Source organism: Carettochelys insculpta, chromosome 6, assembly GCF_033958435.1.
Source record: "Carettochelys insculpta isolate YL-2023 chromosome 6, ASM3395843v1, whole genome shotgun sequence".
NCBI classification, from domain to species: domain Eukaryota; kingdom Metazoa; phylum Chordata; order Testudines; family Carettochelyidae; genus Carettochelys; species Carettochelys insculpta.
This window is the reverse complement of record NC_134142.1, coordinates 15,595,886-15,621,663: the sequence shown is the minus strand read 5'-3', so window position 1 is coordinate 15,621,663 and position 25,778 is coordinate 15,595,886. Positions and strand designations below refer to the sequence as shown.

General features: G+C 41.3%; 1 protein-coding gene across 1 annotated transcript in view; it reads left to right on the top strand.

Moving 5' to 3' along the window:
• The window catches only part of KCNH5 (potassium voltage-gated channel subfamily H member 5), a 234,387-nt gene that overhangs the window by 175,834 nt on the left and 32,775 nt on the right, over positions 1-25,778 (top strand). Inside the window, exon 10 of the mRNA XM_074998679.1 lies at positions 17,212-17,408. Within this exon, the coding sequence (XP_074854780.1) occupies positions 17,212-17,408 (197 nt within the window). The remainder of the gene's footprint in view (positions 1-17,211; positions 17,409-25,778) is intronic.

Below are 25,778 nucleotides of genomic sequence, written 5' to 3'. Positions count from 1 at the left end.
GGCTTTTCTTCTGCTTAGTTTCAAATAATAACTTGTCTTGCCCAGTGGCACTGTAGTAGTGCATTGGAACCATGAAAGATGAATGGTTGTCACTGCACAGAAATGCTTTGGTTCCCAAGAGACTCTTCTAGCAGTAAACCCTTCGCATTTTATTCCTGTAGGAATGCTCTTTCTGACTATTCTGGCTCACTGGTCTGAGGTAGGATGTCCCTGAGCACAATGGAATGGCATTTGGGTGTTTGAAATTCTTTAAATCTTCTATTGAAGGACGTGTGTGTTCTTGTTTGTGTGCTCTCTTAGGAGAGCTTTCCAACTTAGCCTTCACACTGGCCTGCTTCGCTTGCCTGTTTTCTAGTCTAGAGTATTTTTGTTTTATTTTGTTGTTTCCCACTGGCACCTGTGTGGTAAGTTTTCTTCTAAGTCAGGAAAGAAAGACACAGAAGCTCTTTCCCGGACAGTGAAATGCAGCATTTACATTACTATTGTGAGTTGGCCCCCAGATCAGTACCAGAGAAAACAAAAAACCATTTGAGCTGGATAGACGAACAGATCAGGACTGACCCAGGCGAATGTAGGCCCCCTGTGAAGGCATTTGCATGGTGTCCTTGTCTGGAAAGCATCTGATTCACTCTGCGACCTTTTCTTCCCCTTGACCATCCTCCAGTTCCCACCTAGGTCACCTGCTGATGGAGGTGGTCAGTGCTGGGAGGCTGGGAGGGAAGAGGGTACAAACAAAATGTACATTTGTCTAGAGAATCAGGGGGAGAGGGTGGGAATAAGTGGAGTTTTCCTGTTAAACCAGAAGAAGTGGGATTGTGCCACCTACCCCAGCCAGGGCCACATTAAGTTGTGAGAAATACCACTAACACAGGAGACTGCAGTTGTCACCAAAGCAGTCTGTATGCCACAGCATGCAACACAGGGGCAAGGGCATTAAACAGGACATGGCTGAGCCCCTTTTGGTTACAAACTTGGCAGCTGTGGTTGACAAGCCCTAGCACAAGTCTCTACCTGATTGTCATATTAGTTGGGATTGGCATAACTGAGGACAGAACTGGGTGGTTCGTAGTGGGTCACTAATGGAGGCCTAGGTAAAGGGGAAGACACAGTAAATGTCTTTTAAAATCACTTGAAAGGCCTGAGTACCTCATCTCTCCTTGCCGTGAGCTCAGCTGCGCCCATAAAGGAGAGCCCTGCACTGGAAGTCTTGCAGAGTTGCATTGCCCCACAGGTGTTTGTGCAGGAATTCTCCCTTCAGCTCCCTGGCATGTGGGGAAGTATTTCTGGTGTATCAGGATACTAAGTGGGTACAAGACAGAGGTCTGTAAAATCATGACAGGTATAAAGAAAGTGAATAAGGAAAAGTTATTTGTTTCTATAATGTAAGAACTAAGGGTCACCAAATGAATTTAATAGGTAGCAGGTTTAAAACAAAGAAAAGGAAGTTTTCCTTCACACAGTGCATAACCTGTGGAACTCCTTGCCGAAGGCTGTTACGAAGGCCAAGACTTTATCAGGGTTCAAAAAAGAACTAGATAAATTCATGGTGGTTAGGTCTATCACTACTTCTTAGCTACGGTGGGTTGGAATGGTGTTGTTAGCTTCTCTTTGCCAGAGGCAGGTAATGTATGACAGGGAGGGATCACTCAGTGTTTCTCTGTTCTTTTCACTCCTTCTGGGGCATCTGGCATTCTCCACTCTCAGAAGAGAGAAGACTGGACTTGATGGGCCTTTGGTCTGACCCTGTTGGGCAGCTCAGTGGACTGGCAACTGAAGACTGCTGCTTCCGATGGTTTCTCTTCTTCTCATCAGGCCAGTCTTCTGGGGGCATCGGGGCTGTAACTGTGCCAAGGTGCTCTGCCAAGTATGAAGAAAGCAATACCTGCATGGAGGCTAATGTACAGTGGAAAGTGGAGGGATCATGCCAGTCAACACAGGTCTTCATCACGTCCTGCCATTCTGTACTGACAGCAAGCGGATTGTCGGGGAAAGAACACGGAACAAGCACACAAAAAGAAATGTCCTTGACCCACTGTCAGAGCAGAGTGTGTGTGATTTTTGTGCACTCAAGCAGGCTTTCCGAGGTGCAACCCCAATTTGTACCAGCTGGAGGAGCTGAACTGAGGCATAATGATAGAATCCTGGCGCACTTTTCTTCATTCTTGAAGATATTAATGTGTTTTAAAGGAGACATTTCATTCAAAAAGTGATTGGGTATCATGTTCCACAGTTGAAGCCTCTATGCTGAAAGCTCTTGAAATTGGCCATTTCTTTGGCAAAATATTTTTTATATTTCAAGTCAGAGAACCGGCTCCTTCTAAGTACTAATCTCAGTGACAAAAACGTTCTCTCTCTTTGTGCTACAGCTCTCTTAAGAAAGGCTTTAATTGTATGCAATCAAACAAATGATTTTGGGGAGTATTACCATAAAAGAAGGGTAACTTACTAATTTCCTGGACTGAAAAACACTGTTTAGTAAATTTCATGGAAGCTTTTGTTGTTCATTACTGGATATCTTTTGTCTGTAACAGTGGTGAGAGATCCTTATTTCCACCTCCTACATTCTGTAAATTCTGACCGGGAAGACCTTTAACCACACTGACTTGGAGAATTGGCTTTAATTACAGAAAGAGCCTTCAATTCTGCCATCCCTGCTGACAGCTAACTCAGTGAAATAGTTACATTTCTTGTGAGGCATAGGAGTTGAGGAGGGATAAATCTAGTATAGAGGATGATAAATTCTTACTCTGATAACAAGCAAAATCAGGGATTTCCTCCTGCTCTGAGCTGATTAGTTACAAGACTTTAAAGGGTCGTGGATGAGGATTCATTTCAGAAGCACTCACAAAGACATTTACAGTGACAATAAGATGGTGCAGATCAAAAGACAGAGAACATCATTTTTATCAATTTGTCCTGCCATGAGCAGCTTACACAGAAAAGGGAATACATGTGGCCGGGCTCATGTGCCTTCCTTTCCACCTCTCCTTTGCTCCCCGCCTTTGTAGGACTCCATCTGAGTATCTCGAGGGGCTTTACATACACTCACCTAAACTCTCACCATGCAGGGAACTGTTAACTTCACTTTAAAATGACAATATGAGAGCCAAGTGACTTGCTTGAGCTTGAACAGCCTGCCAATGACAGAACCAGGGTGTCTGGATTGTTGCTGCTGTACTTCAGCTGAGAAATCACGTGTGCCTTGTCACTATGGGGCACCCTGTCCAAACAAAATGTATCTAAGGATGAATCGCTGGCATGGCCTGACAGGTGTGCTTCCTAATTCACCTCTCCCTCTTTGCCTTTGTGTGGTCCTACTGAGGATTTCACGTGTTGTACACACACATTCATTGATTAATTCATTCTTACCATGCCCCCTTAGTAGCCAGGCAGGTTGGGTATCTCAAACAAGTATTTTCAGAGGTGTTACAATAGGGATGAGCTTGACCTTCGTTTTAGGGGCAGGATTTACACTGCTGAGGGTCCTCAGCTTTGGAATTTTCTCCCTTTAGAAACCTATGAGAACCTTGGTCAAGTGAGCTTCCGGGCAAGATGCGAGGCCTAATTATTTTGTACAGCTCTGTTTTGTTTTTGTTCCTGTTTTGTGCCTTACTGTTCTGTAATTAAGGAGCACAACTGCTGTAGCAATAAGCATTATAGAAATGAGTAAAATAAGTGACTAACTCAAATTGAGTCCTGTGATTGGCACACTCTCGGATTCTTTAATGAAAAAATCCCTGGTGTCCCATTACGTTCTCTTTGTTAGGATCTTCATTTTCCTCTACTGTCTGAGTAAATTAACTGCTGATCTAATACCTAACAAACCAAATTCATCTCTGGTGTAGTGAAGCTACTTTACTGGAGAAAATGTAGCAGAACATGGCCCAGTGGTGTTATCATGTTCAATTTGCAACTGCAAGAATAACTGGCTAGGGCAAATAATCTTTCATCTAATTGTCATAAACTTTGCATATAAATCACTCCGTCCTGAGAAGTCTAGCCTGTTTTTTTTTTTTCCAAAGTCACAAGGAGAAGTAGATAGTGCAACTAGAATTGGTCTTTATGCAGAAATGTGCCCCCCCCATGGGTTTCAGTAAGTGCAAGCTAATGAAATCAGGTGTCCACTCACATGGAGGGGATAGCAGTTCATCCTGCCACGTTACATAGAATTTGCTCTTGGCAAAGCGTCACCTGCCAATGGCAATGTTAAATCCTGACCAATTATTTCAGATGCTCCCGTCATTAGTATGCATAACTGTAGCACTCCTGGCTTCACTGGAAACCTAAAGATTAAGTAACACGTTTTAAGAAAATGTAACGCCCTCAGAAAAGTAATGATTTAGCACTTTAAATGTTGATTTTAGAAACTGATCAGAAATATTTTGGTTCAACCCAAAGGCACAGTGACTAAAATATAATCAGGAGCCAGCTTCCTTGATGTGATCCACTTTGAACGAAAGCAATTTTGGTCGCCCAGGCTGTGGGAATATATGATAGCTTGTTCTTCATCTACACTAGTGGTCTAACCCCATATTTAATCACATAAATTGTCTATTTTAATGTGATGCAAGTCAGTTTTTATTTGCATTCTTCATATAATCCCACTACAGTCATGTTGTTTGTTGGATTTATTGTTTTCCTGGTAGCCAGACATTCAGTTATTAAGCTTCCTTTAAACAGGACCGCAGGCTATCGTTGAAAGCATTATTCCTTCCTACTGGAATGAGAAAATGAATATTACCAAATATTAGACATGAAATATGGGAAGGCTCACTATGCCAAAGGGCATGTTATGCATTGATTGTAGGAAGCCATTCGAAAGCTGGGAGTGATTTTTTTACCCCAAACTGAGCTGTATTCTGAGACTTAAAGGGGAACAAATTGGCTGTTCCAGCAGATAGCATGGGGTGAATCCTAGGAGGCCCTGGCTTCCACTGAAGTCAATGCTCAGCAGCTGTCAGATTTATACAAGTACTCTTTAGAAATGCAATGTTTGGAATCCATCCATCAGCCTTGTGTGCTTTTTGAATGTCCTTGATGTGATACTGTTGTGTTTATAGTTTGGCTGACACACGATTGCTCTATGTGTGATCCAAAATGCGAAATGAAAAGCCGTCAGTCCCACTCTACTACCCTGGCTCGTATTAATGGTCGCTACCTCTGTGACTTTTATAGATCTATTTGAAAAGTGGGTTGCTGTGTAACAGGAGTCAGAGTGGCTGAATCTGGCTTTAACTGAAAACAGCTTTTTGACACTGATAAGTTTTAATGGCAAACCTTTTAAGCAAAATGATACAAAAACGAAGCCTGAGAATTTCTGCGTTACAATCATGAGTATGCAGTAATAATTTGTGGAACTGTCTCTGTCATATTTCAATTATGAAAAAGTCCCCTCATCCCAGTGAATTAAAGCTACAAATTAGCTAACAGAAGAATAACTACATGAGGACTAGGTTTTCTTCAGCTACGGGAAGACTCAGCTGAAATCATTCAGGGGATGTACATCATTTGTTCTGGGCTCAACCCCTCAAGGCACTGTGCATTTGATTCCTGAGCCGCTCAAGTACTTTGATAAGCGTTAGACTTTTAATACAGCCTCACACCATTGAAGTCAGTGGTTTACCCAAGTGCCGTGGAAGCACATGTGAGGACATTGCATCATCAAGTAAGAGCACTCAACGGCCTGTAGAATGTAGCCCTCTACTCCTGGATCAGAGTTGTGAGTTGCCACCAACAAGCAGTTCAACAGAACATTTCAGTTTTACTTGTTCTGATCAATTGTAAGTTTTAGATATTTTACCCTTGCCTGTGCAATAGCCAGACAAAATGGAAATTGCTAATGTTAACTGGGGACCAGATTGAGCAAAATGATCCTGGAGCACAGTCCACTGAAGTCAATGAGGTTTATTTCATTGAGTTCAGTGGGCTTTGGTAACTGCCAACCCCAATAGTTTAAGAATCATGAGGCAAGCAACCCAGTTTCATGAAAGAATTAAAAGTCATGACATTAAAAGAATCATTTTATATGTCTTCCGATTTCTGAGCCTTTTGAGTACAGTAAACCCTCGACATACATGGCTTCAAGTTGCATGGAACTCACTTTAATGTGAATTAAGCACAACATGACACTGCTCTGCAGCCTCTTCTCGCTGCCTTCTCAGAGCCACATGGCTGTGAACCTGACAGCCGCACTGCTGGGGAAAAACAGGGGAAGGGGCACTGAGCTGGGAGAAGCAGCCATGAAACTGACCAGCCCTGGTAGGCTGTTCAGTTTTCCAGGACCTCAAGCGGAGGGGAGCTGGGAACCAAGCGGCTGTCTGGTTGCCGTCTCCCACGGCTGCTCCCTCCCCCGCAACCACCTGACTTGCATGAAAATTTGAGTTACGCACAGGTTGCAGGAACACAACTTCTGTGTAACTTGAGGCTTTACTGTGCAGTCAGGTTATGTATTCAAGAGTTTCTGCACCAGCTTGTGAGTTAGAAACTTACTTTTCTGCATACCATGAAAAATCAGATTTGTCAAACAATCCCTTTACTCCAGGAGCTGGGACTTTAAGAAGATTGTCAAGTGTTGTGTGACATCTAATATAATCATGAAAGCTGGCAACTAATTGACTAGCTATAAACTCCAGCAGGTCAGAACATATGTGCCAAAATGAAATGCTATCAAAATATGCTCTTTTGTTGAAGCTGAAACCTTTCACAAAGACACTTGGTTTTTAATAAACATTAATTAGAAAGGTTTGTAGATCATGGGGGGTGGGGAGGAAAGGAGAGAGAGACTACAGCTGGATACTTGCCTGGGATGTGAGCAAATGTCGTTGTAAAATGAGTTATCCTCCAGTCAGCTCTAATATAAAACACGTCCCCTTCCTGAAGGGTTCTTATTGGTGCTTGTTTCTTTGGGTGTGTTTTATTTTTTGTATTTTAAGTTTTTCCAACATTCACTTGGCTTTCTGCACGTTTCCTCAATCACCATTGTGTTTTCTCTTCATTAACCATTTTTTAATGCATTACTGTTTATCTGAAATGCTGTAAATGTCCTTTTTAGTTCTGTCCTTTTATATCATACCATGCAGCAAGTAGGACCTAGTTTTTCAAAGGAATTTGGGGCATAACTTTCAGGTGTTCAGTGACCACAATTACAGGCAGATTTTCACATAAGATCAGCTCCCATTTGAGTATCAGAATAAAAGCTGAATGTTCAACTGAGAGCTTTTTGAAAATTCAGCCAAAAGGGTTCAGTAACACTGCTGTAGTCAGTGGCAAAACATCCTTTGACTTAAAGAGCTACAGGCCTCAACCTTATGCTTTCTAGGGCTTCAAACAGAAAGTCAAGATCTATGAATAATGCAGCCAAAGCATTTCATATTGCATGATAGTGCCTTTACGTTTTTGTAAATAAAATCAGGTTGACCAGTTCTTTCATGCTCTAGTGTGCATTCATAGATTTTACGGTTAGAGGGGAACTTAAACTAATCTACTCTAACCTTTGACATAACCCAGGCCATATTTGTGGCTAAAATATTTAGACACACTAGATTAAATCCAGAAATTGTATTAGCACGTACAGTACCCAGACAAAGCCTTATCAAGATAGTTTTAGACTGTGCAGGCAGTCGGTTAGGAATCAATCTAAATTAGCAGCGAATACAATATCTTCCAGCAGTTGCTGTATAGTTCTAGCAAAACGTACTGTTTTACTGTGTAATTGCTCTTCTTCAGCAGTGTTTCACTGGCACTTGCCCAGGTTCCGTATCTTATGATTTGACTTTGCGGCTAGAGTCTCGGGATAATACTGCATTAACTGCCTTGAAGATACAGACTGCAGCTTTTCTGAGCCATTTAGATAATGACAGCCCTCCTGTAAACGCCACCCAAGTCCTTGATGACTGGAGTATTTGTTAGAGAATTGTTTACATTTTAATATTTTATCAGTGGAGAAATGCACAGCTTTAATACAAATTCAATCTTAATTCATTCAGTGTCCTCTGTATGTGTTAGGTTAGGGAAAGATTTGCTAAACATCCTAGTCTGCGCCTAACTTTTTTCATTGTAAATTTAGTCCCAACATATTGTTCCAGCAGTGTTCAGCCATATAGTGCAGTTAACAGGATATTCTGCATTTTGACACCTGAGACCCTTATGCTGAAATTTGGTCTTGGGCTGATTAAAATTTAAAACAATTGAAAGGAGACATCTGAGAAAATCCATCTGAAGGTGGGTGAAACTGGGTGTGCTCTCAGTGGAGTATTTCCTGTGTGAACAACCCACTGGCAATCAAAGGACATACAGTTTGTCTCCTGGTTTGCACGGTGCTTTTTATTTAAAAAAAAAAAAAAGATGGTACTCAGCCAGCTTCCTACACCCCGGCCAATCCTGCTGCTAGGGCTGCTGAGGTGCTGGTCCTCAGTACTGGCTGTAAAAAAGATGTGGATTTGCATCATTCGCTGAGTTTGGCCGTGCACCAGTCTGACCCACCACAGATCTGTAATTCTGTTAAAGATCTGCGAATCTGTGTCCTGCATCACAGAGAATTTAACAACAGATTAGAGCATGAGACGTCTGAGTTAGCGTACATATTCAGGTCCGACACACTAACATGTGGTATGAACAGAGACATCAACTACCTCACACATTACAAAGACTGCTTCCCTTTCTCTGATGCTCGTAATTATCTCAGGCAGGACAGTTAACATACCCCCACCTCTCACTCCTTTCCTTCTATCCTATTTGATTGGAAGTTTTTATTGCAATTTTTTTCTTTTTGGTTCTCTGCACTTATGTCAGTCTGTATTGGAAATGAAATTGATCTGAAGAAGTGGGTCTGTCCCATGGAAGCTCATCAGCAAATAAATCATTTTGTTAGTCTTTAAAGTGCTACATTTCTGCTGCTTTGTTTTGTTGTACTATGAGCAGGGAGTGCAAACTCACTGTCCCTGATATTAGAGGCTTTTAGCCTGAACTGAGTCCCATCCTTACTCACTTTACTCCACGTGAAGCTTCTCATGTCCTTCTCTCTTTTGCTTCTGGGGAGTTTTTATCTTGGTAGTTGTAACATCACAAAGGAAGGTTGGGTTCTTTTATCTGCTTTCCTTTTTATATAATTTTTACCTGCCGAGTGCTCACATCCACTAGAATATGTCTCTGTTCAGTTTCTGTGGTCAGTTTAAGATGGAGAAGTATATATTGGGGGAATTCTGCAGTTGTTGCATTTGGCGCCATCGTAAAATGGCACAATTCCCCCAGGTCTGAATATGGCGGATTTATGTAAACATGTGCAGGGCTCTGAAAGTCTGCTTAAGTGGAACCTATGTTAACCTTCTGTGAATCTGAGTCCTTATTCCCTCTCTTTGCAGGCTCCAAGCAAGTTGATAAGGCTTTTAGATTTGTTTTCTGTTGGGAAGGGCAGATTGTTTGTTGCAGAATCTTACGAGTTGGCAGTTAGCCAATCAAGCAGGGCTGTGCTGAAAATCTGGCCCTAAACTTCATCTGTTCCTTCTCATACAAAAACACTATAATTACCAATGGGATGTCTAGTTCAATCTTCAGGAAACTGGGGAATATGCTTCCTTGTGAAAAATGGGGGGTAGAATATTTAGTTTTATGTGTAACCCAGAGTCTGAGTTCTCTCAGAACATGTCATCCAAGGAATCGACCTGGCTATAAATATGTATAGCTCCTCGGGTTTAATTCAACAGAGAATCTAGAATTTGTACTGAATAGTTCCTTTGTAAAAGAACTGAGTGAGTTGGGCCTTGTCTGTCTTGGAAGGTTGTATTGCTTTAGCTGTAGTAGCATAGTTAAAGCCCTACAGCCATCCCTATTGTGTGTGCTGTTGTAAGTGTTTTACATTGGTGTAACTATTCCCATGCAGGATGAGACACAGCTGTACTGGAGCAAAGCATCTTCATATCAGTAAAGCTACATCCAAAGCAGGGAGTCTGTATGCAATAAAAAAAATTACGGTCCTAACTAACAGACCTACATTGATACAGTTTTCAGGTGCAAACAGTATTTGTTTCAAACCTAAAATCAACATCGTATTAGCAAGCACATGAACTTCTAGAGCCTGATTCTCCTTTGTCTTTTGCTTTTGTGAAGTCATTTACACTCACATAAAGTATATGTAAATGCCACCCATTCTGGTTTGGTAGCATTCGCATTTTCAAGGCCCCTTTACAGTCTCAAAGCCGTGGGAAGAAACTTTAGTGGAAATGGAAATCAGAGCCGTAGTGATTTACATCCACTTTGCTCTAGTGTAAATGACTACACAACGTGCAGGACAGTGGTGGATCAGGCCCTTAGCATCTTGGTACTACAGGATCCTTTCCTTAGGGCACGCCAACATACAAAACTTATTCCAGAATAAAATAGGGTATGAATTTAAGGCATAGTCACTATTTTGGAACAGTGCCATGAAGACACTCTTACTCCACATCAAAAGTACCTTTTTCTTTACCTTGTTTAGCTCATTCAGTTTCCCACGTGGATAAAGGTAATTCAGAAAACTGCATTCTGATGCCTGAGTAAGGGTGTGCACAAGTGGATTTGTTCCTGAATAGCTATTCTTAAATCATGTCATATGTGAGTAAATCCTTAAAGGAATCTTGGTGAAAGCCTAGTTGTGGAGACAGGTTTTTACAATGAATGTCCTACAGATCTCAGACAAAAGCCATTTTGCAACTCCAACCCATAGCTGAAGCTCTACCTGTATTTATTTGTGCATTGCTGCCTGAATGTCCAAATTGCAATATGCTCATTTGCTTGCATAATTTAGATGCATGGTGTTCATGTGCCTATATTTGAAAATCTGGCTTTTAATTTCAGCCAGCTGAATTATCTTTATACGTATGACTGAAAGGAGAGTGAAAGTGAAAGAAATACATGAATATTTGCCATCATTTACTAAGTACACCATTTTTAATAGCCATCAATGAGTTGGAGACAAAATATATGTGATTAGTCTCTTGAGTGTTTCCTGACTGGGGAAATTATATTGTATTGCAGGATTTTATTTTGTTTCTACCTGTTGCATTTGTTAACAAATTTGGCTGATGTTGCATGTGCAGCTTCTTTCAAATATTTGGAATTTATACTGAGTTCAGAAAAGTGTTGAACTATTTGCTCTTGTTTTCATGCTGTTTGAACACAGCATAATGTCACCATTGCTTTTGCCATGCCAGGGGACTTAATGCTCCTATTTATCTTTGCGTTCAAAGAAAAACGCCCCACCAATAAAGTGCAAAATATCAGCGTTACCTTTTGTATCTGTCCTTTAAATCCTTCCTTTCTTCAAGTTACCTCATTGCCATTTGACTCAAAAGGTAACTGACTCATGAATAAATTATTGTAGTGTCTCAGCATCTATTTGGTGATCCCACTGTTGATTGCTATTTAACAGAACATCAACAAACATCAGGAAAATGTGTTCATTCTCAAAAGGATAATTCATTTAGATAAGAACCTTGATACATAGCTTAACACTCCGAGTATTACACAGAGGCTTCAAGTAAACCTCATCTGCTTCAGTCCTTTCACCTTAATTTGCTGGATAATATTTCCTTGCATTTAGAATGAAAAGAAACATTTCTCTTCCACTGTGGAGGGAAAATAATAAGAGACAATTCAATGATATTGCTTATTTTCAACTGCAGGATGTAGTTGCTCAAAGGTAAACTCCGATTTTTGCAAGTGCACATCATAAAAAAAAATTAGGTAATGTTACACGTTTCAAAACAGTCTATTTTCACTAAATTATATAATTGTGCTATGTGTGTATGAAACAGAACCGTGTTTATGAACAAGGACAATTAACCACAGAAAGGGCATTTTAAAATCAGTACATTAGATAAGTGATAAATTACTCGTAAATGCTCCACAATAAGCATTTACTTTCTGCCAACTCATTTTGTGAAATACATTAGCTGGATTATGTATTCCCTATTCACCCTCACTATTTAAAAAAAATAAAATAAAATCCTTTGAAAACCAGACTCAGTAAGAAAGCCTTTATAATCTTCACTTGCAGATTGACCCAGAGTTGCTCAGGTATTTAAGAAAAATAAAGGGGGGTGGGTTTTGCTTGGAAATAAAAAGAAAAAGGCCATGGTTTATGCAAATAATTGGGGGGCTAATTGTGTGTGTGAGTTGTGTGGAGGCAGCAGGGCTCCACCTGCACAGCACTGTGGCCGAGTGGTAGCGGGGGAGGGTTGAGGTAGAGGGCCACTCACCTCTCCTGACAGGATGGAGAGCCCTGTTTCCTCGCAGCCGCTGGTTTCCTGCTGTGGAAGCCCCCGGTGGTCACTCTGCGGTACCGCTGTTCCCTCTGCTTGCTGCCCACAGTGGTGTGTCTGAAGTTTGTCATCCCTCCTGGCGGTGCCCTTCCCTTTCCATGTTCTGGGAAATAATGGGACTCCAGGCACGTCCCACTTCCCAGGCACAGCCAAACCTTGTCCTGGGTTTAACTCAAGGTAAGAGGAAGTTGCATACCAAATTTCATGGTCATATCTCTTAGGGTTGAAGAGGAGTTCTTGAACATACATAGCACCAACAGACATAGACGCACTCTTCTAATATATTATATATTTTAGAGAGGATTTCCAAGATGTGGACCTTGTTTTTCTTTTTAAAATGTATTTATGTAAAATAAAAACAGGCATCAGCAATTTTTACTTTACTCCAAATGGAAATTCCTATTCATGTTTGCAAAGATATAGTAAATAATAGTATTCACAAAGGCTGTGTCTGCACTAGTTCCCAGCTTCGAAGGGAGTATAGTAAGTAGTGTGTCGGGAGATTACTAATGAAGTGCTGAGGAGTAAAGGAACTTTGAAGTTGCCCAGGCACTTCGAAGTACTGGGAGGTAAGCCGCAGCTACATGCAAGCTGGCACTTTGAAGTTTGCCGCTTCAAAGTTGTCGTGGGGTGAATTAGATAAATGAAGTGCTGCATGTGCACCGCAGCACTTCATTAGTAATCTCCCAATACCCTATTTACCATGCTCCCTTCGAAGTTGGGAGCTAGTGTAGACACAGCCAAACAGTGCCAAAGACAGAAGTAAAATTCCAGACCACCTGGAACAATGAGATTGTTAAAGTGAATAGTATATGTCTTTCATAAAACAAAACTGCAAAATGTACTTAGAGAATGTTGTAAATACTTGAGTGTGGGTGCTAAAGGACATTACATGCATAAGAACATAAGAACATAAGAATGGCCATACTGGGTCAGACCAAAGGTCCATCCAGCCCAGCATCCCATCTGCCGACGGTGGCCAATGCCAGGTGCCCCAGAGAAGGAGAACAGAAGACAATGATCAAGTGATTTATCTCCTGCCATCCATCTCCTGCCCTTGTTATGAAGGCTAGGGCACCATACTTTATCCCTGGCTAATAGCCATTTATGGACCTAACCTGCAAAAATTTATCAAGCTCTTTTTTAAACCCTAATAGAGTCCTGGCCTTCACAGCCTCCTCGGGCAAGGAGTTCCACAGGTTGACTGTGCGCTGTGTGAAGAAAAATTTCCTTTTATTAGTTTTGAACCTACTACCCATCAATTTCATTTGGTGTCCCCTAGTTCTTGTATTATGGGAAAAGGTAAATAATTTTTCTATATTCACTTTCTCCACACCATTCATGATTTTATATACCTCTATCATATCGCCCCTCAATCGCCTCTTTTCCAAACTGAAAAGTCCAAGTCTCTCTAGCCTCTCCCCATATGGGACCCTTTCCAAGCCCCTAATCATCTTAGTCGCCCTTTTCTGAACCTTTTCTAATGCCAATATATCTTTTTTGAGTTCTATCATTCTTCCCTGGGGGCAACAAAATCTCCACAGTGTCCACAAAATAAAACCTCACCCAGAGCTTGATCCAAGGGCTATTGAAATCAATAGAGAGAATGCAAAGGACCCTCTTTCTTAGATGCTTGGGATGTGTTATTCACATGCGCAGGGTCAAACAGATTGCTGGATTTGAGATCTAGAAGAAATTTTCCCCCAGTTCAGATTGACAAAGGCCTTGGGAATATTTTTCCTTCCTCTACAGCACAGGGCACATGTATCAAGTGTGAATATTTCATTTATTCGTGGGTGAATTTAATAGCTGGGGATAGACATGTTTTCAGTCTAGATGATCTACTGGTCTCATCTGGCTTTAAATTCTATGAAAACACTTTACTGTGTTATGAATTAGACAGTGAGTACCTTATTTTTTGCTGCATTTAAGGCTCTTAAAAATGTTTAAAACTTTTGTTAAAACTGTTGTTAAAAAGCGAATACTTGTGAATCCATGCTCTCTTTATATATTCGCCTTTTTTACTGTCTCATTCAGCTAACTTGGGCAACAGGCTCAGTCCTAATGTTATACTTCCCTCAGCGTATTGCTAGAAAAGCGATTGGGTAAGAGAAGATAATTCTGGCTACTCAAAGGTGGTGATTTTCCATCTGTTAATCACAGTGAGCACAATTGTTTTAGGGCCCAAAGCTGCCCATAATTATGCATATCACTTTCTTCATATAAGTTAAATTATTCATCTGTGAAATGTTCACCTTTGGTCCCAATTAGGTAGTCATGTAAGGGATTATTTAACTTTAAGCATGTGGCTAAACCCACTGACATCATTGAGCCTTGGGTACAGATTTTCCAAGGTAGTTTAACACCTAACAATGCAGAAAGGGGCCATGTGGGATTTTCAAAAAGCGCCTCAGAAGGCTTGAGGCTGAACTCCCACTGTAATCATTTTTTTTTCTGTCTGCATACTTCTGGAGGCCTGAGGGGAAAAAACACATCAAATGAAATCATTAAAAAATACGAGGCTTTCTTCAGTGGTTTCAATGGAGTTTTTTTACACTGATCTGCTCAGAGGATCAATGAATACCTGGGTTTGTAAGCTCTTCAAGTCCTGAATCCAAATTCTTCTTGTAAGTATTACTTCCCAAGGGCTGTATGGAAACACAGAAATTACTACACAGGATCAGACAGTAGCCAGCACCAGATGCTTCAGAGGAAGGTATAAGAACCTCAGAGTAGACAGATGTGGAATATTCTGCCCCTTCTCATTGGGTCTAGTCCTAATCTCCAGTAGTTAGGAATTAACTCAAGACCTGAAGCATGAGGTTTCATATTCCTTCCAGGCTTTGTAAATAGAGGAAACAGGGTAACATTCCATCTGTGACATGGTCCCAGCCTCGGGGTCTTTTATTTCATTCCCAGCCTGGACATTACAATTCCATTGACCCTTTCCACCAGACCATTTGTCTCCAGGAGATGTTATGGGATGGATTTTAATTGTTCTGGCCCACACAACTTCCATAATACACGGAATAGCTGAATCATGAAATTTCATCCTAGGTCAGTCAAAATCTCTTTAGGGAAACCCAATCAGTAAAAAATAGCGAAACTTGCTTTTGTGACAAAATCAGCATCAGAGCAGCTATCACCCAGAATGTGGTACGTTCCTATCTTTTCACTTTGCATCAACTAGATGAAATTATTAGTTTGAGCCACCGCCTCCCTGATAGCTTTGACCAAACCTAGCTTTGGAGGCCTGGATTTTATATACACTAGTTGTTACTGAAATGAATGAATGCTCACACCGTTTTTTAGAAGTGCTGAGAAGTACATGTAAATATTCAGATATTTAGTTTTGTCTTCATCTAGATTGTAAATCCTTCAAAGAATGAACAAAATCTTTATCTCTTTCTCCATTGGCAGTGACAGCCACCAGGGTCTGGGGACAAGGTGGGAGGGAGGCCTGGCTTCCCATCCTCGGAAGGGGCGTGGCTTAGGGCAGTTAGCCCTGGGTGCCCCCACCCCTCCATCGTGCATGGAGGGGTTGCACAGTGCTCCACAGCATTTCAAAGGGGCCTGGATTTCCAGCCACTTCTACTGTGGTGGTGGCTGGAGCTCTGGGCCCCTTTGAAATGCCAGAGCTGGGGACAGCTGCTCCCTTCCCCTCACACCTGTGCCATTTCCTCCCCATTGGTGGGCCTGTCTATTTCTATATCTAAGGAGCCTGTCCCAGTAAGGGCTCCAATCCTGATTGTGCTTTTGGACAATAATGTAATATCAATAATAATATTTCATATAGAAAAAAATCTCTTAATTGAGTTGTTAACAGAACGGGTCAAATAGCAGAAAATCAGATTGTCAAATACAACTGTGTAACGTAAGTGCAATGTTCCGTTTACTAAGATTTGTGGGGGTCAGTTTGTTTTGTTATTTTCAAATGGTTTGAGCATTAGCCTTGTAAACCCAGGCTTGTGAGTTCAATCCTTGAGGAGGCCAGTTAGTGGTCAGGACAAATAGGTTAAAAATGTGTGTGTGTGAGAGAGAGAGAGAGAGAGAGAGAGAGAGATGGTGATTGCTCCTGCTGAGAGAGTGCAGGCTACTGGGCTCAATGACCTTTGAAGGTCCCTTCCAGTTCTATGAGAGATGTATGTATAAATTTTCATTGCAGTAACCATAGAGCATTCTTGAAAAGGTTCACAAACTCCCAAAATTTCACAGACTTTAGAGTAGGTGATTATGTGGTTGAAAACCTATTACACAGGTTCATTATGCATTATTTACCATTTGTTGTTCTCCTGTGTGAAAATAAAGCATTGTTCACTTAGGAACTAAAAACAGGTGCCCAGTTAGACAACACAATCCAAAAATATTGAATGGAAACAGTCGTGGACAGCAATTAGAAAATTATTTGCCATAACTATTCAGTGAAGGCAGATGAGCAACAAGTTCTTTCAAAGGGATCAAGGTATATTTTTGAAGGATTTGCGAGCCAAAAGGAGAGTTAATATTTTAGCAAATTTTATTCTTAATTAATAGCTTGTTCCACTCCTAATTGTTAGATACTTCAGTAAGCTCCAGATTTGCAAAAGCACTCCAGCAAGTGCAGAGATTTAGCATATGCTTAAGGGCTAAATCTTCAAAGCCCAGTCTGAATCCAGTTTTTAAAAGGATCTTAATAAGTCTCATTTTGAAAAGTGACTTGGGCACTTGGAACCCTAAGTCTCAATAAAAGAGACCTAAACTTCTAAATGCACTACAGCTTGCAGTGCTGAACAGAGTAGTGTATAAATACCTTTAAAAATCTGGGCCTAAATTCTTAGTTATTGGGAACTGATGAAAATGTGCCGGAGGGAATAACTGATTTGCTGAAGAGCAGTGTCTATGTGTGGTTTAATAAATGCGTCCTGCTCTTTTTCAGGTAAAGGTGATGTGTTTGGTGATATCTTCTGGAAGGAAACTACTCTGGCCCATGCGTGTGCCAATGTCCGGGCGCTGACATACTGCGATTTACATATTATTAAACGGGAGGCCTTGCTAAAGGTTCTGGACTTTTATACAGCTTTCGCAAACTCCTTTTCAAGGAATCTCACGCTCACGTGCAATCTGAGGAAACGGGTAAGCACTTGGTCTGATTCTCACCATTCTTAGGGGAAAAGTGATTGAGAACTCCCACATAGTATATGACTAATAGACACCCCAAATTTAATCTTGCTGCTTTCAGGTTAATGTGGATTAACTAAAGTTGTAATGAAAGCTGTGGTTTTTTATTAATGGTGGCTTGGTAAAAGCTACCTGTTGATTTGGAGGGCAGAGCATCTGCCCTATGAGGGTAACACATAGTACAGTTCTTCTCCTTTTTCTTTCCTTTTACATAATACATAAGGCCATGTTTTATAGTCTAATAAAATCCAAATGATGACTTCCTCCACGACTTTCAAGATGAAGTTCATACTCTCCATCTATTAGGATCCTGATCAGAGGCCGCAGTGATGGGACACGGGCCAACTAATAGAAATGTATTGATGTGAAATAAGTAAATTGCACGCAGCGAAGGTATTATGTTAATACCTGGGTCTCTTGCTTACTCTGTTTAGAATTTTAATAGGGTAAGGTTAATAAAGCTTGACAGTTATTTTGTGTTCACAGTTCTCTTTTTAAAAGTTGCCTGCTCATCTTATAATCAATCGATAAAGTTCAGTATTCATTAGTCATTTCAAAGAATACTTCACATGAAAATTAATTAGCTAGAAAGATGTATCTTGAAAGTAAGCTAACATATCCTTTGATTTGCATTGCAGCTGTAAAATTTAATCTTTATGGAGGTGTTTCTAAAGATTAATGAGGATTATGTATGTTTGATTTGCATAGGGAAATCTCAGAACAGTGATTTATAGATTAGAGAGCATTAACTGAAATCTGAATCCAAGTGAAATGGATTTTTGCTGTAGTGATTCTCAGGCAGCTCATCTGAAGTTACTGTAAGGATGTGATGGTATTTTAAAGACAGTTCAGCACAGAGAAAACACTGTTCAGTGCTTATAGTAAAATAAGAATTACCCAGCCAGAGCAGGCAAATGGTTCGTTCTGATCGTTCTACAGGCCAAGCTTGCAAAACAAGGCCCTAGTTCAAGGAGTACAGATTCTGAAAAGGCATTTCATGAATTAGATAATAACAAGCAGTCCCGTGGCACACTCGAGACTAAAAATCTATAAGGTCATGGGCTTTCATGGGTAGAACCCACTTCTGACAAAATGGGTTTTAGCCAAAGAAGCTGAAGACCTAACAGATTTGTTAATCTCCAACGTGCCACAGGATTGCTTGTTATTTGTAAAGTTACAGATGAACAGGACTACACCTCCGAGACTTTCTGCTATGAATTAGATGCTACAAATATTGTTTGCCACATCAGATATTAGCTTAGGAAGGGTTCGATGGATCCTTCCAAGTGCTGCTCTGTAGCCTTCAGTTTTTGGAGATGTAAATGAATTGTTTGCAGCTTTAAAGACTATTTCTAGTTTAATTATTTTATCTACCTGGAAAAAGTTCTGTTTCTGCTTTATAGTCAGCTTTCCTAATATTAGATGTGCCACGAACATTTCAACACACAAAAAAGATGCTGCAACACTTTGCAATTATAGGTTAAAAGTCCCTTTGCCATTCTGAGCAGGAGAGATCACTGCAGGTTGAAAAGCGAGCAGCCACCCTGATATTATGGGCCCATCAATTTATTGTGATGGACGAACTACCTAACGCAAAAAAAAAAAAAATCTCGAGTTGGTAATAGCACGCTGCACAGCTCTGCTAAGTAGGTCATTCAACATGCCAGTCTCTGGATATTATCGGGGAGTGAGCAAACATTATTTCTCCATTTCAATGTGCCAGTCTTTTTTCTTGTCATGTGGAACTAACCTTTCATGCTTAGTACTATTACTAATTTATTAGCCTTTTAAATGCCTAAACTGTGGTGCAGCCTATGGACTGCATCTTAATGCTGGCTGAAGCAGAGAATGCTTTGGGAATGAGGAAAGGGTGATTCTTGAAAGAAATGGCTGAATAAAAAAGGCACTAAACATAGTTCTATTCAAATCAAAACAGCAAACAATTTTCTTTCCATTTACTGTAAATGGCTACAGCACAAATTGCTGTAGTACAGTGCAGCTCTGTCAGTCCAATATATTGTGACCTGATTGATTGCTTCTGCCTACTTGATAGGACTATTGGTTGGATAGTTAAGGCCTCATTTTCTAAAGGCATGCTTACACTACCCGATGGATCAATGGGCAGCGATCAATCCAGTGGGGATCAGTTTATTGCTACTAGCACAGAAGTGATAAGTCAACCTCAAATCACTCTCCTGTCAACTCCAGTGTTCCACCAGAACAAGAAGTATAGGCAGAAGTCACTGCAGTAAGTAGATCTAAAGCACCTTGACTTCAGCTATGTTATTTATGTAGTTGAAGTAGTATAACTTAGATTGATAGCCCAAGAGAGCAAAGAGTAGGCCTAAGAAATGAACCTTTAAACCTAGCTCCTGGATGTTGTGCGGTTAGTGAAAGACTTTGTGTGATCTGTTCTTCATAAATATTCCAGTCAATTCGCTCTATGGACCCAAGAAGGAGCCCTGCTCTCCTGTGAAAGCCAATCTGCATATCTTTGTTAAGCTTAGTTAGGAAATACAGCTTCTCAAAAAGAAAAAAATTTAGGGCACAACACCTCCCTTCCAGCACTCAGTCCAAATACCAGGCTGTCCCCTGGGTAACTCCATCAGTGAAAGGAATTCTCCCAATTTACCAACACTGCACCACCAGTGCCGTTAGTACAGTCCTGCGTAGTAGCCACCGTGGATATAACATGTCTAAGGCCAGGTTTACACTAGACATTAAAGCTGATTCCAGCTACGGTAATTCCAAATGAGTAGCTGAAATTGATTTATCTATAATTGACTTACCTGGCCGTCCTCAGAGAGGGAGGTTGGCAGGAGAAACTCACCTGTTGACCTCCTTGCTCCTTGCATTATTGAAGAGTACAGGGGTTGACTGTTGACCCCTGATAGTTTGATTTCGTGCGTCTCCATTAAGCATGCAAAATCAAACTGAGGAAGATCGTCCCTGACCAGGTCAATGTTCTGGGTAGTGAAAACATATGCTAAGTTATCCATGCAGCCACAGTGCTGGCCCTCCCCAGACAGCATAACCTGAGTCCTATGGGTTAGTGTGTAGGGAGCTTGGTCCTGCATTGCACACCTGTACTTGTGCAGCTATTGTACCCCACCTTGTAGAGCACACTGGTCCCGTGGACTGAAGGGCGTCTTCATCCTTGGAGGAAGGAAAAGGATATTCCCTATGTGAATAGCAGAACTGAAGACCACTGTCAGCAAAACATTTACATTGCCTTTGCTAACGCACAGCTCTGGCATGGCTCCAGAGGAAGAAATGCTGTCTTAGGAAGATAGTTTAAGTGACATGTTTAGAGCCACAACAAGCAAAAGGTAGGTTTCGGCACAGCATGAGTTGATTGGCGTGTCCCCCAGAATTGCCATCGAGCATTTTTCCCTGGTTCCGTACCGCTCCTGATTCTGCTGGGTTCTTCAGATCTGGAGTGGCAATTCACAGCAGATTGCGGGTAACACAGTGAGAATTACAGAAGAGGGTGAAGATGACTGTCTTAAACCTAATTTGCATTTTTGCTGGGCTTTCCCTCTCAGATTGGGTGGCATCTGTAGGCACATTGTATCCTCTCCCAACTTTCCCCTCCCTCAGTCCTTCCTCTGTATCTTGCACTTTGTTGACTGCAGTAACAGCACTAACAAAATAATAATTCTCCTTTCTTTGCGACGTGTTGTACAAGCTGCTGTTGCCACAATGATATGACTCTGGCACGTGGAATGTAGAAGAATTGCTAGTAAAGAGTCATAAAAATGAGCATACTATTGGAAGTCAAGATTTTACAACACCTACTTTGAGTCAGTATATATGTTCCTGCAGGAAACAGATAGTTTGCCTGTTTTTAAGTGCATATGTTTCCAGTTCTTGGTACAGCTTCCACCTCTGCCAGCTAGTGGTCACCTGATTTTCATATATTATCCCTTATTTTAATGTGAGCATTAGGATATGGGGTGTTGCCATGGAGGCCAATATTTCACCCATACTTTTTTTAAAATACAAATTATTTCATGCTATTATTTTCCACAGTGCCTTATCCAGTGCACAGGATAGATGGCTCTCAGGGAATGAAAAGGGGCCATGTGAAGAATAAGGCTGTGTCTATAGGATCTCTGGCACATTTAGGGTTGGAAAGTGTATGTAAAGAATGGAGCATAAGAATGGAAGGAAAGAGAGGCTACATTTAAGGAAGCTGGAATGTCTTATTCACCTGAACATCCTCAGATTGGGTAAATCTCATAGCTCCACACAGCCCACTGTTGTTCCCTATACGTGAAAGTAGAACAGTTTCCGTTTCAGTGAGTTCCTTGCTTTTAGCTTGTAGTTTTTAATGAGGAAAAAATTGTAGACATTAAAAATACCATCATTTTCATTTGAGCCAAGTATTTGTATCTCTTCAAAGTGAGTTTCATATTAAGGTCTTTGTTGATATCCACATTGTTGTTCATTTTGAAGGCTTTCCAGAAAAACAAACTAAATGAGCTTGTGGATTTAAAAACATACGCTAAGTGGGGAACATAGAACTATATAACTTTGAGAGTTTTGTCTGTAATTCCATCTGCTTAAAAGTGTCCTGGAGAGCTCTGACCCTTTCACGTATTTCCTGTGAAAATTTATTCGCCATGGTGGCAATCTGCTTTGCCTACAATTGTTCCCACTTCATTCAATTCAGTTTTAGTAAATCATATTGAGCATTTGTGTTGTGAGTTTATTCCACTTCTCAAAGTAGACTCTGCAGTCAGCTTTTTTGTGGGAATCTGTTGATGAAGAACATATTGTTGCGTATGTTGGCTTCCTCCATAGCTAAAGGGTTCATAAGACTTGCCTTTGAGACTCAGGCATGCTCTACACAAGGAGCAGCATCAACCTAAGGTACACAACTCTAACTACATGAGTAGTATATCTGGCTACACACCTTAGGTCGAGTTGCCATAGTGTCCCCACTGCAGGGGATTGACAGCAGCCCTTTCTCTTCTCACTGAAATGAACGACCAGAGTTGATAGGGGTGCAATCAACAGTTGATTTAGCAAGTCTTTACTAGACCTGCTAAATCACCCCCCAAGAGATTGATCGCCAATACATTGATCTTGTAGTAAGTGTAGAGACGGCCTAAAATCAAACTACTGGTCTCATTTAATTTAGGACTACGGGCTAATTCCAGCGGAAACTTTTAGGATGAAGTATTAGACTGGTACAGTTTTATGTTGAATGACTAATGCTTACATTTTTTCACACCTCATATGTGCATCTTTGGCTGTGTCAACACTAGAGAGTTTTGTTGATGGAAGGGGCCTTCTGTTGACATAACTCAAGGAGCACCTACACACACAAAGCGTTCTGTTGACAGTCTCAGCAGAACTCTGGGTTTGTCTTGACAGTGTTACCCCTCAAAAATTTGAGGAATAATGCTTCTGTCACGCTGAGTGCTGTTGACAGAAGTGCAGTGTAGACACTTCTGTCGACAGAGGGGGCTTTCAGTTCACCAAGCAGCCCTGTTTGCAGCGCTTCCTGTCAGCTGTTCTGTCAACAGAGAGCAGGGCAGTCTGGTTGTTCTCTGTTGACAGAGCAGATTGCTCTGTTGGTTGCTATTGTGTGTAGATCCACTCTGCCAACAGAATGTCTTTCGATGCAACTCTGTTGTCAGACGTTACTGTCGACATATGCTTCTAGTGTGGACATACCCTTTGTGGTTTTGTAAGGAATATTGAAAAGATGCTGAGGAACTTTGCCACCTGTTTTGCCTTGGGAGGAGGTTACCAAGAAATATAGTAACTACAAACTGCAGTGGTGAACTATAAAATCTTGCCCTTTAAATTAATAATTACCAGAGTATTTGGTCATACTCCCCTATACTTTAATACCTGGTACTGTAGACAGTTTGTGAGCTCCTCATTTGCATTAGGCAAGGGTTACTTGGATTTAGTCCTGTTCATATTGATGGGGTTATTAGTCTGGCCCTTGTGTAACCCGGGCACTTGGTGAGCTTTACTATTTCTGCCTCACCCTGTTGGCGGATCCTTAGGAGCAATGACTTTCTGCTTGTCTTGTGATAGTAATTCCTGTTTGAGGTTTCAGCAATGGTGACAAAAACAAAATCCATTTTGATTAAATAATTTTCCACTGCATTATTAATTAAAATAAACTATCCACAAATAATGACAATAGATTAGTCAACAAAGCCACCTATGGAATTCCCGGATCTGTCTCCTTGAATGAGAATATGTCACCTCATGTGTTCTGGTGCTGCATCCTGGCATCCCAGTGGCCATACCTGTCACTGTTGCTAGTTTTCTTTCTCAAAAGGGAGTATTAGTCTCTGCCCATTTTAAGTCAGTGGCACAGGATCAACAGTATATGAAATCAGTTCCAATAGCTCAAGTTTCTATTTTGGCTTAGGAAGTTAGCAGTGCCACTAAGTCTGGGTTCATTTTCAAACTGCCTGTCTCATTCCTCCTGAATATTAGTCACACTACTTGCTGATACTAGTTCAATTCTAATACTCAGACAAAATGTTTTTATTTCCTTTATATGGTTTTGATGCTGGGTTACCCAACTAGTCACTCACCACTCTGAATCAAGTCAGGGATAAGAACTGTCATACTGTATCACACCAAAGATCCATTTAGCCCAGTATCTTGTCTCTGACAGTAGCCAATGCCAGATTCCCCAGAGGGAATGAACAGAACAGGTAATCATCAAGTGACCCCTTCCCTGTTACCCATTCCCAGCGTCTGACAAACAGAGGCTATGGATGCCATTCCTACCCATCCTGGTAGGACTGATGGATTTATCCCCATAAATTTGTCCAGTTCTTTTTTCACCTTCTAAAGTCCTGGCCTTCATAGCATCCTTTGACAGGGAGTTCCCAGGCTGACTGCAGTGCATGAAGAAATATTTCCTTGTGTTTGTTTTAAACCTGCTTCCTATTAAAAGGATGCTTAGAAGGCTTCTTGCTCTCAGTATTGTAAAACCAAGCCTTATACAAAGCATTCTGTCCAATCAATCGTCATGTCGTGTGAACCATCCTCCCAGAGGGGTTATAGTGGACCACAAGCTAAATATGAGTCAACAGTGTGATGCTGTTGCAAAAAAAGCAAACATGATTCTAGGATGTATTAAAAGATGTGTTGGGAACAAAACACGAGAAGTCATTCTCCCGCTCTACTCTGCGCTGGTTAGGCCTCAGCTGGAGTATTGTGTCCAGTTCTGGGCACCGCAGTTCAGGAAGGATGTGGAGAAATTGGAGAGGGTCCAGAGGAGAGCAATGAGAATGATCAAAGGTCTAGAGAACATGACCTATGAAGAAAGGCTGAAAGAATTGGGCTTGTTTACTTTGGAAAAGAGAAGATTGAGGCGGGACATGATAGCAGTTTTCATGTATCTAAAAGGGTGTCATAAGGCAGAGGGAGGGAACTTGTTCTTCCTTGTCTCTGAGGATAGAACAAGAGGCAATGGACTTAAACTGCAGCAGGGGAGGTTCAGGTTGGACATTAGGAAAAAGTTCCTAACTGTCAGGGTGATCAAACACTGGAACGAATTGCCAAGGGAGGTGGTAGATATTTAAGAAGAGGTTAGATAGATGGCTTTCAGGGGTGGTCTAGAAAGTGCTTGGTCCTGCCATGAGGGCAGGGGGCTGGACTCGATGGCCTCTCGAGGTTCCCTCCAGTCCTACTCTTCTATGATTCTATGAAAGATCAACTGCCCCCAAAAAATTCATGAGCATCTTGAGGCTACTTCATGAAAGTATGACTGCCACGGTATCGAGCAATAATGGATCCCAAAGTGATCCCTTTGAGATCAAAAGGGGAGTCAAACAAGGCTGTTTCATTGCCCCATTACTGTTCTGCATCTTCATCACCATGACCCTTCACTGCATTGATGACGAGCTTCCAGATGGCATGAATATTGTCTATAGAATGAAGGGAAGCTTTTCAGTCTCAGGAGACTGAAGGCTAAAAGTGAGATCTTCACGACCTCAATCATGAAGTTCCAGTATATGGATGACAGCACGGTTGCTGCTCTTTTTTCCTGGAGCCCTGCAGACCATCTTGTGCACCTTCACCAAAGTTTACGAGAATCTTGGCCTCACACTGAATGTGAAAAGGACCAAGGTGCTTGCTGATGGGACCATCTGATGTACCTTCTATTGAAGTCAATGGAGAACTGCTGGAAAATGTGGGGTAGCATTTCCCATACTGAATGAGGGTCACAGTTGCTCAGCAGTTCTGCTTGCTGATCTCTTGGCTGCTGAGGGATTTGAATTTGAGGTGGCCTCAGCAAGGAAGTGGGGTCACTGGAAGATGATGGGTCTCTCTGCCAGG